The sequence below is a fragment of the Bombus impatiens genome, unplaced genomic scaffold, assembly GCF_000188095.3.
Source record: "Bombus impatiens unplaced genomic scaffold, BIMP_2.2 scf_0060, whole genome shotgun sequence".
Taxonomy (NCBI): Eukaryota; Metazoa; Arthropoda; class Insecta; order Hymenoptera; family Apidae; genus Bombus; species Bombus impatiens.
In genome coordinates, this window is record NT_176479.1 from 195,414 (window position 1) to 207,490 (window position 12,077).

The 12,077-nt window shown below is 35.0% G+C and overlaps 1 protein-coding gene across 1 annotated transcript in view; it reads left to right on the forward strand.

Moving 5' to 3' along the window:
* Window positions 1-9,829: 9,829 nt before the first annotated feature.
* Window positions 9,830-12,077, forward strand: part of LOC100750065 (calcitonin gene-related peptide type 1 receptor-like) — a 134,194-nt gene continuing 131,946 nt past the window's right edge. The window contains 3 exon segments of the mRNA XM_033324696.1: window positions 9,830-10,025; window positions 11,656-11,678; window positions 11,680-11,727. Coding sequence (XP_033180587.1) covers window positions 9,881-10,025; window positions 11,656-11,678; window positions 11,680-11,727 — 216 coding nt within the window. The 5' untranslated portion in view covers window positions 9,830-9,880.

Genomic DNA, 12,077 nt, shown 5'->3' on the forward strand with positions numbered 1-12,077 from the left:
TGATCTTGCTACGAAAATGTCAATTGTTTCTTCGTTCGTCGATATTTCATGATTCTCAACTTCAAAACGATCAATATGCTTCGAAACATTGACGATACGTCGAGGGTATCCTAAAAGTTACAGAAGTTAGAAATTTAAAAATCCGTATGCTTCGCAGCGTTGAAATACATTTCTATATGTATAAATTGTGAAGCTTGGAATTTTATAACGATATCTTCTTGCTAAAAGTCTTATCGACTTTTGAAATTGCTCAATTTTTGTGAAAAATATATTTCCGTGACATTTTCTATGGTAAGCTTCCTATTTATATCGTAAGAATCGTAAAACTGAATTGGAAGAATTATTTCAGTTCTCTCGGCGAATCGATAGCATTGAATCTAGCGTGGTTGAATAATTAAAGGAGTTTGGAAATTATTAATTTCGATAGTTCACATTGAAAGCAAGTTACTGTAGCAATACGTATATTTCCATAAAGAGGCTAACCATGGAAATTAGAACAATGCATATTCAAGATGTACGGTCGTTTAAAGCGATGAATATGGTGAATGAATTAAGCTGCGAGTGTGATATTTGATAGGAGTTTCATAATTTAGTAGGGCTAATTACTGGACTCGTTAATTAATTTACTCGCCATCGTGTCAGGCAACGACCACCATTTCCACAATAATTATGAAATTATACTATCCACTCCTTTCGCAAGATTAATGTCCATTTGTTTGCGCCTAAAATGAGATGTTTTTCGGTGAATAATAGAATAATCAATTTCCTGTTATGGATTAGTAAATGAATGACGAGTTTCAATTTATTATGACCCACATAAAATTCGCCGATAGATTTCCCATTAATTGTTATGATTTCCACATTTCTGTCTGTTCGTTTTCAACGTTATAATTACGCCGAAATGTAATATTTTAAATTAATTAAATTAGGAAGCAATTATACCTAATCTATTCGCCTTTGTTAATGCGTATAACAAAAGCACCATGGAATATAGATCATCGATATAATTCGAGGGCTATTTATAGCTAATCAAGATAAACGTTCGAAGTTACTCTAATTATAAATTGGAAATTAGAAATTATAATAAAGCTATAATTATTATTATTATACGAGTTATTCCAAAGTCGCATAAAGTTATACAAAGTCATTCGAAGGTTACGCGCTATTAGTTTGAAGGCGAGGTCACTCAAGGTTATTTGAGGTCACCGAGGAGCAATCAAAGTCACTGGAAGACCACGTGAACGTTGCCCTAAGGATAATTCAAGGCAATTTCGAGATCGTTTGATCGGTTAATCGTTCGGTCGAAATTTGTAATGTAATTTGTATGCAGAGTAAAGAATTAAAAAAAAAAAGACAAAGAAAATTCGATATTATAAAATGGAAATATAATATGGAAATTGTTCGAACGAGCCACTCGATGGATAAAAAATTCTGTATACCGGTGATTATCCGGATTTCATCGTGTGGATGATGTACGCGTCGTACGAACAGCGAGGGCCATTAAATATTTGTTATCGATGATATCCGCTACTATAAATTGTTTCGTGGACGCAAATCAATTTACGTTAGGAATTTTTCGTGTCCAGCCCCTTAAATATCATTTTTGACCAACCACGATATCAATTAATTCCTGTCCTTCGATCGAGCTCTCTCGCCATTCACTTCCACCGATACGTATCTGTAATTATAACGATTTGCTCGTATACGAATACTTTGTAATTAGATTTTTTTTATCGCGCAAGAAATTTACTCGCTTTGAACTCAATTTTGAACGACGGATCATTAGTGACGTTGCAATATCGTTTATTACAATAGCGTTTTACAAAGTTGCTGACCTAACGTGTAGATTGATATCTGACCCTATTATCCGCTAACGAACTTTTCATACAGTCATCGTATAATATAAATTGATATATTATTTAGCAACATAAAATTTAAAACGTGTCTCGTATGCTTAATTGAACTTCGAACTTTCTCTTGAGGGCTGCAAGGAAAAAAAAAAATGAATATTTAAATTCGAATTCTATTAAACTTTAGTAATACAAAGTTAGGTGATCGATGTTCTTTATCAAGATGAGGTTCCGAACGATCTCGTAGTATTTTTTATTATTTCGCAACATCGCATTTTTATTACAAAAACGTTGCCATTAAACTGAATGAGAATATTATCGAGAACTGTTAATATTTACCTGGCGTACAAATCTAATTATTATTATCTACAATTATTATTTGTATATATATATATATTGAATCCTGAATATCGAGTCTCTATTTTGTTTCTGGTTTCTTGTTCTGTACTTGGTTCACTCTTACGCACATTTTTACCATGTTATTTCTCAAGGTTCTATTTTTCACGTTTATCAAGATGTGTCTTTATTGTGTTTATCGAGTGTCTTTTCAAATGAAATTGCGTTTCATTACAGATGTAAAGATAAACAAAGAGAATGATGAAGCTAATGATAGGACAGACCGCCTCGATATAGCCAACGCTTCCCTCGTACTTCAAACACTGAGACTGGGTCGATCTCTCAACTTCGAGCTTCATAATTCAAAACTTGAGAAATTTCGTAGACTCTTAACTCCGTGAACCCTAGGATTTAACGGAGTTACTTTTAAGACAAGATACCGAACTTAGGAAATTCGACGAGATATCAAAATATCGATTCAGGAAAAATTATTATTAAGCAGACTATAATTTAAACATTAGAAATTGATTTTTCGTCGTAAAGCCTTTTTTGGAGCTGCTTCCTCCATATTTCAATACGAAACACAACTTAATAAAAAACTGCATCAAAAATTCGTTTCTTACGCTACGATATACTTTTGATGATTTTTTCCTTTATCGATTCCTCGTAATACATGAAACGCAATTTAATATAAAGTTTTATGAAGATCGCAAGGCAGACGTTAGAAATCCCATCAAAAATTCGCTTTTCCTTCCGCATCTTTTTTACGACGATTTCTTGACATTCTAATAATCGACCACCTTCTTGAAATGTACGAAACATCGCGTCGCATTTATCATTCACGCGATAACGATGCAAACGGAGGAATTAAAACCGAGCGTTTTATCGGGTCGAGGAGTTGGTGCACGCTCGGTGCTTTTTCAAGGAAACCATAGTATTCCCGTTGTATAAACGAACAATTGCGAACGTCCATGGTTTACGTGGATAAAGGATGTAATGTGTGGGCAGCTGCATCGGAACTGATACAATTGTTCGCGTATTTTGAGCACATTGCGTCATTATTCGTTCTAACTAGATGCATGTTCGGTTTTGATTACGCAAGACAATATCCTAACTGATCTTTTCTCTTGAATTTACCGTACCACAAGATAACGACTCATTCTCTAAGCTGGATACTGTTTTCCACGTTTTGAGTGTTATTTGCGACGTTGAAGTTCTTCGAAATACTTGAAAATTCCCATTAAAACTTCCATTGAGGCTTTCATTGGAATTCTTCGAAAGACATCGACTGTAATAGTTTCAGCAGAGGAATGAGATGAAGGCTATTGTTCGTAAGTATCGGCACGCTTACGATAGTCCAATCCTGAAGAATCTTTAGGGAATTCATTCTTATTATAATTTCTTACGATATCAATTTATATAGCGAATCTACTTTCCTTTGTATATTATCGATTATTTAAATCTTTTATATAGAGTCTGACTCGTTGCGTGATTTATGGTTCTCGTGCAACAAGGTTTAATTTAAACTTCAATCTTAGTTTCAATTCTCCCGACAGAGCAACGTTAAATATAAATTATGCATAATGTTTTGGTACTTTGCAACTGACACAATGCAGCCAGTGGCTAGCTAAATAGCTTAAACTTACATACGAACAAAATCCTAAAACGTTCTTTCTCTGAATAATTCCTTAAATCGAATTTCAATTTTCTCTCGTATCTAAACGATCCACTGGAAGATTCTAAGAACCGGCACGTAATTCTTAATTTACTACATTTTCTGTAACTCTTGCGTACGTGTAAATTTCTATCCGACTAATCGTCTTACTAGTAACCTGTGTCAATTATCGCCTTTCGTACGAGATCGGTACGCGTCTTAATACCGTTGATACGAAATGAAATCTCATAATCCGCTTTGTCTTTAACAAGAGCTGTAGAACGATTAACTTTTTAATCGAACGGATACACAATTTCTTCGTACTAGTTGCACAATTTCTTAGAGAATGCTTCGTCCGTCATTGAACGAGTCGAAGGGAAGGGAGAATACTTTTCATCTTAATGACCAGTTAGGTATCGATCGCCTTGACAATCGGAAATCGTTGGCAATCGAAGTAATCAAGGTTTCAATGGTTTATTTCACGGAGCAATCAACTTCTCAGTCGGACGTTAGTTGGCTGGAAAAACAGTTAGCTGCTTGTCAGAACAAGCTTCAGACATCCTCGATAATCGTCAAGACATGGCATATAACCCGTAGTTGTAAACGGCTGTAGCACCTGTTTGTCACTTCGTTGAAGTAAACACGTTAAACGTTAGCGTGTTGCTGGAGATTTGCTCTGCCGCGTGTCAAGTGGCGAGATTAGATGTAACTTCTAAATCCTGTAATTCGAAGAGACGTATATGGATCCAATTGAGCGAACTAAAGTAATTAAAGATACGCGTCGTATGACATGTGAATTTAGACGCTCGCGAATATTACAATGTTTTGTAATGAATCGTAATATACGAAAAAGATGGCCACCTTTTTTGATAAAAGAAGTAAACTTTTTTTTAAAAAAAAGTGGATGATTACAAAACATTTTTGTTCCTAAGCTGTTTTGAAAAAAAAAATCTATAGTCAGTTTAATTTCTAGAAAAAAGCCATTACAGATTATACCGATTAAAAAAAGAATTTCCAATTTAACAAGTATTATTGCTAAAGGTATTTTTGACATAGTTTAATCCTGAAAAAGGTCCTGTGCCATTGGCAATTTGATTCAGAAAAATATTCTCTAGCCAGCGCAAACCGATTCCTAAAAAAGGAAAAAAATCAGTTAAACTGTTTAAACGAAAGATCCCCGTTTTCATCAAAAGGAGTTCCTAAAAAGCATCCTTAATTTAGTTGAAACCTAATTTTAAAAAGACACCTGTTTTACGTTAATCTGATTTCTGAAAAAATGAATTTCCAGTCGGCCCGACCGACAAAAATCCCAATTTATTCTGTGCCAAATTTTAAAGAAGAAGAGTGTCAATCTGGCTGATTTCGGCAGTAAAAAAAAAAAGAGAAAAAATCTCCTCGCCGAAACCAATTTGTTTCCAAAAAAAGTTTTCCGCGTTCTAACTCGATTTCATTTTATTCAGTATTTTACTTTCAATAATAGACCATTTGGTCAACGTCCAACGAAAAAAGCTGACTGCGATTGTCGCAATTTCACGTTTCATCTTTCGGTCATCTTTAATCGTCGATGATGTTCGATCTTAACAGATCAAAGCCGTGTTAGTATTAAAATGGCATGTTAGCCGCGTATTGGAACTGTTACTAGAACATAAATACTAGTGTTAAATACTACTCATGGACCGAGCATTTAGTTTATTAGCCGAAACGAGTGGCAAAGTTGCGCTACTTGTTCAAGGATGGTATACCGTTGTTGTATATATAGGGTGTCTTCAAAATCGCGACACAAGCGGTCGAGTGTTAATTGCACATAGAAAGATGAGTGGAGAAAGAGAATAACTTTCTTCGTTCGAAGCTTCGTTTTCGAGAAAAATAAACTCGAAAGGTGCAAGGTTGTACGCGTATCAGCGACTATACGTGTTTCTTCGTTTTCCGAATAAGAAGAAAGAAAAGACAGGTACACGATGGCAACGATATGGAGTAGAAAAATGCCGCTCGTCTGCATTTAAAGTAAAATGTCGCTGATGAAGTTGCCGCGTAATTAGAATGAACGATAGATTCGAGTGACTCTGTCTCGTTAATGAGCAGACCGGTTAATTGGTATTTAAATAGGGTTGTTTGAAATTAGCAATTTTGTGGGGATATTAATCGATAGGATTACGATACAAGTATCATACATATAAAATGGAATTGATGAATATTTAATTGGCGATATTAATTACAGGATATATTACTCAAGGAAATTATAGTGTTTTCGAATTACGTGAGAAATTACACTTTTCTATAATTGGTTTTACGTATCCGACGCGTTCTTCGATTATCGAGTTTGTAATAAAATCAGTGGTGACATTGAAACGTTTATTTTATCGCAGTGCAGAAAACGCGGTATAAGTTTAGTTGTATCGGAGGAAATTCTTTTTTTACGATTTTTATTTGTGACTCGAGGTAAAGTCGTCTTAGTCCAAAGAAATCGTATAGGAAAACAATGACGCGTTTAAACGGCCTTGCAATTACTTCTGGAACCGCAATTTCTCTCGGTGTTTCTGGACTTGACGAGATTTATTTAGAGTCGAAAAAAAAAGAACTACATTAAAGTCACCAGCACGAAGTCTGCTAAATCTCACTGCTTTTTAACAAAACGATAGCTTCGTTCGATGTCAAACGATTTTCGTTCATAGGATTTGCACGCAGACGAAAATCATTTAGACACAGCTGCAGAGAACAGCTTTCGCTGTAATTACGATCCTATAAATTGAAATACTATCGTGAGATAAAAGATTTGTAGGACGTAGATCAATTCAGTTTGCAAATTTGTCTCCTTTCGTTCTTCTTTATTTATTTTTATTGGGCTTTCAGCTTTAATATTCTCTCGTTCCAAACAAATTTATAGTATTTTCTCCGTACATTTGCTAGGTAGATAGCCTGTTCTAAAGATTCAGTTTTACTCTTGTCTTATAAACCTTCAACAAACGCATTTCTCACTGTTTCCCCCTCTTTTTGTTTTTTTTAGTTATTCAGTTATTCAAATCTTTTCCATGGTTTTAAGTAAAGTGAGAAAACTTTAACCCCATGTAGTAACCCCATTGGCTGATTTATCGCGAATTTACGTACAAGCTTTTAGACATGGCATAGTTTATAGTAAACTTCCTTCACTGCTGCAAACTGTGTTTCGCCTAGATTTTTAGATTAATGGAAGCTCGAAATATCGTTCCACGAAGCTTTAAATCGTTATCTTAATTTTCCCACTTTCAGCCCTTTATTTCAATTCTGTAAAAGTCATTATGACTAAATTGCCTTAAACTTGGAGATAATAATATATCTTTAAATCAAGAATGACCTATATCGGCGAACGAATAAAATTACAATCAAATTTAACCTATTACGACTAAATTTTATTAAACTTTGAGAGAATTAACTTTTACACTTACTTCGAAGGAAATACGTATAACTATTTCTCAATTTAACAAATACGTATATTCTCACGCGTGGCGATATCACGTATAATTATCCTCATTTTCGAAATTGTATGCGAACGTTATATCTGTAAAAGCATACTTGTAAAATATAATTGGCTCGATAAATAAATCCATGGGTATAATTAGACCATCAAATCCAGGCGAAGTAAATTAATTTTCGACAAAGAACCACAAATCGCTGACCAGAAACTCCGTAAACTCGAAGGTTTTCGTATCGGTTCAACTTCTTGGCGCAGCTGTTGCTATAAATCTATTTTAACATACATACTCCGGACGTTTATTGATGAACTACAACCGCGAGCTTTTTTCCACGGAACCTCCCTTCATCGCTTCTCGTTATCGCAATATTGTTTACAACGCTTGTAACCTTGCTTTATCATTCAACTTGTTGCTGATATGTTCTTTCGCCCATCGAACTTAACTTGAGAAAATACACGTCCAGTTAAACAGAAAGAACGTCCACAGCTTTTAAACGCGATGAGAAAACATCGTGTTACATTCTGTCCAATTTGTCGATAGTTCGACTGCTAGAAACGATGCCAAGGATTAGATTCGTGAAACGTGAATGGAGCGTGTACAACAAACGAACGCTGTGCCGAATAATTCTTGCGATTAAAATCAGAATACTACGACAAAGACGGATGATAAAACATACAGCGATGAGTAAAAATGATGGTTGTACTTTAAAAGCTAAGCTTCTCAGTTGTAACCAGAACTTTATTGTTAGATTATCATTTCTTATCCTTTGTAAACTTGTAAAGTTCATCGTGTATTTATTCATTTTTTAATAATCTCGGAAATCTCAGTTAAACGTGTTCTTTTCAATTACTTTGCTTTACAGCATTAGCCACGAGCCAGTAAAATATAATAGAAAAGCTAATTGACTGAGACCTGGACGAGTAAAAGAGTATAAACGTGAGACCACAATGTGTAAAAATTATATAAAGTAATTTTATATCATTCGTACGCTTGTGTTCTTTTATCTTTCATTGAAGCTTTCTACTCTCCAACTCGTTACATTTATTAGACGAAGCTCGAACGCTTTTCTTTATTTGGTATTTTATATTACAAAGGACGTACGCGACGCGAACGAAATAACAAAGTTGTGAAAAATAACTAGAAAATGCAAGCAGTGGAATGCGTTTAATTCGTATGAAATACTGGCTGTTGTCTTGCAGTACTTATGGCTAAAAGTGTGTTTCTGTATCTCGGTGTATGATAGAACAGGCTGCTGTTGTAACAAATAAGGACATTTAAAGTTCATCGAGATCGTTTTAGCATACTTCACTGTACCCGTATCGATGAAAACTTTAACGTGGTAAAATTACGTAATATATGGTGGTTTTGAATGTACGTTTAAAAAAGTATTTAATCGTCGGTAATGTGTTAGTTGCGTCATAGTGGCGACTGACATGGATTGGCAGTGGAAAGTTGCGGTCGGTGGTTAACTCGTCGGAAGCTGGCAGACAGCCAGACGCTTCTACCGATGCTGTTCCTAGGTTAAATCGAAGATCGCGCAGTGTTCGTGGAAACGATGTTGCTTGAAACGTGACTACTAGTCTTTGTGGAGAATATTTGGGATTAAACCGTGTTCGTGATAGTCTTCGATAGATCTGCTGCCTTGAAAGAAGCGGTTGAGCCGGGAAAGAATTGCTTACCCTAGTCCTTCCAGGAATAACACAGCTGAGATCTAGACATTTGTTTGTTTTTCACATAAAATGGTCTGCGACGATTTGATTTCGATATAGCATGTAATTTCGTAAAAGTTGAAAACAAAATGAATTACTACCAGGGACAAAGAAAAATATGTGCAATTCTTTCAATTGCCTCTGACAATTCTCAGGGTAGTTGACACTCGTTAACGTTTCATTTGGAATATTTTTCAATGAATTTACGTCGTTGAATTTTGTCCTTGAACGTGGCGATCGTAAGGAGATTGCGGAGATTCTCTCGGTATCTTTTTTCCTCACAATTCTTTCTAGCGCGTTGGTTTTTCTATTTTATTTATAGTACTATGATGAAAACTATTCTTTTTTAAAGCGTAGAAATATTTCTCGTATCCGTCGTTTGTATAGTTGGTTCCTGTAAACTGTCTATTACCCTAACATACCTTTGTATCTAATGACTCTATTTATGTTGCTCAATAATTTTCAGTTTACGCAGTTGTTGCATATTTTTCCACCGTTTCATCTTTCATAAGTTAATTAAACAGAATACGGCATATTTCTCAAATTTAAATAAACCTTCGAATTCGGGTCAAAGTTTCTATCGAGATGTTATCATCGTTGTATCGATGAATTTGCATTTTTATCTGTTCGTCAAACGAATTGCCCCGATGTCGTAAGCTATTGCGTTAACAGCGTACGAGCATTTTTCACAGTGTGAAAGAGAACGGAGGCTTATTCCGATAGTAATCCGTATCTGTTCTATCGACTGTCGTTCCTTTTCTTTTTTTCTTTCTCTTATTACCGTTTGTTTTCTTGTATCGTTCAAAACATATTGCAGAGAAATTGCAGAGAAAGTGGATTTTGGATTATCGAATTTTTCTACTCAATCTTCGATATGTATCGATGGAACTCGAACTCGCGGAAATAGCGACAAAGAATAAAGCTGAAAAACATAATACGAAGAGCGCCAGAGATTGGATTTCTTTTTATAGCTCGAGATGGGATTTAAAGAAATATCGAATATCTGAAGATAAATCGCCAGATGAAGGTAGCGTAACGTAATTCATTTCTAAAAATTCCTTCGACAAATCTTCTTAGCGAACATTTTCTCCCCTCGCGTATTTCATGGATTCGCATCGTAATTTATCGGAATGTCTCTCGTAGCGCCTCGCATCAAACAAAATTTGTCATTTTCCACGTTTCTTTATATTCTGGCAAAGTTCCCAACCCTTTGCTTAAGTACGTACGATATCATACGCGCAATTTCTTTACGGATCGTCTATTGTCCATTATCTGTATTTCTATTAAAGTTTAGCCTTATTCGTAATTTTTTAAATAGAAGATTTTTTCATTCGCTCCCTCCATCCCCCTCTCGCCATCACCGCCTCTCCTGAATCCTTCGCAGCCGATATCGAGCGAAAGTTTGGAGTTGACTTCTCTTCCGTTTGCGTAAGATTTTCGAGCTTATCGATGTTAATAGAACGTAATGACGATATTAATAACCGAAGTGTAAACAATTTGTTATCGAGCAAACTCTCGGGAGTGTAAAAAGCATCAGCAGATTTATCGAGGAAATTCCCTGTAATTTACTATCCGTTTGCGCGAGATATCCGAGTTTAATCACGTTGATAGAACGATATTGATAATTGAAGTGTAAACAGTTTAAAGTTAAACAGGATCGTGTAGACGTTTCATATTCATTAAATTTATGGAGGAAATCGAGGGAGAGACGTTGGGGATTGCCTCCTTTTTAATCCCTTTCAGTAGACTCGTCGTTGCTTGTATTCGTGGCAATTTTTCGTTCATTCTGATTATGCATAACTGAATGTGTTCCATAAATATGTATGGAATTTGCAATTATAGTAAAAATAAAGAAAGTGGTTGATTTATTTAATTTTGCTTTCGACCTATAGACATTTTCGCTTTTATGCTCAGTATAGTAATCACCTTTCTTTAATAGCGTGTTATTTATTCATTTATTTATAATATATATTTACATATGTTTCTTCGATGATAGTAAGCACAGCTGCTTATGTATGGCGATCGGACAGAATGTTTCCCTTTGGCTATGTGATAATTTCTCTACGCGAACGAAATAATTTTTGATACATTGGATTGTTCGAAAAGTACGTAACATCTTTGTCAGTTAATACACTCCATATGTCTCGTGTTTGATGGGACTGGAAGATTCGTAAACTTTCATAAACTTTTGCAAAATACCTTCTTTTTCTTTGGCAGCTGCTGAGTACCGTTGAATATTAAACGCACGAACCAGAGAAAAAAAATTGGCATTGGTGCCAGTTTCCAACAAAAACGTTGTATCTTATACTTTGGTGAAAAGCGGATAATAAAAAGCGGACTATTATTTATCTTGGCTTTTACGAAATCTTTTTATAACGAGAGAGTGAGTACTTCGAAAGCTTGCAGAAATACCTTCAACGTATTAAATACCGAAAAAAAACAAGTTTTTCGCAAAAGCGGTCATGAAGCTACGTAATAAGCAATAAAAATTCCCGAGAAAAATGATGCGCGTATTATTTGATAAAGCGCGAGCTCTGCAAAGATACGTTAGCTTTAAATATTTCCTAAATTCGTTTGTGAACCTTCTCGACGATATAACGTACAAATAATTTCCGATTTTTCGTTCTAATATGTATTTTCATCTCTGTTTGTTACAGAGACCGCCACAGTTCGAAGACGTTACGTGTTCTGCTTCATTAAAAATGGTTAATATGGATATGCAAACTGAGGTGAGTAGACTTTTTGACGAAATCTTTACATCTACCATCATCGTGCTCCCAGAAGGTTACTACGTTGTAACATAGAGTCGTCCTGTATACATATATTACATAGTCACATGAACATAGTCACACATATATATTAGCAAAAATAAATATGAGAAGAAGATAAATTTACCTTACGACCGAATAGTACGAAATTCGTATGTATATTAAAAGAAATTGAAATGAATGGTATATGGAAAATATTAAATTGTAACATGATATTCGTTTCGTTTTCTCATTTATATAATAAATATAAATACAGGACGAATCTATGTTATTATATTATACAGGCTGGTTGGTAACTGATGGTACAAGCA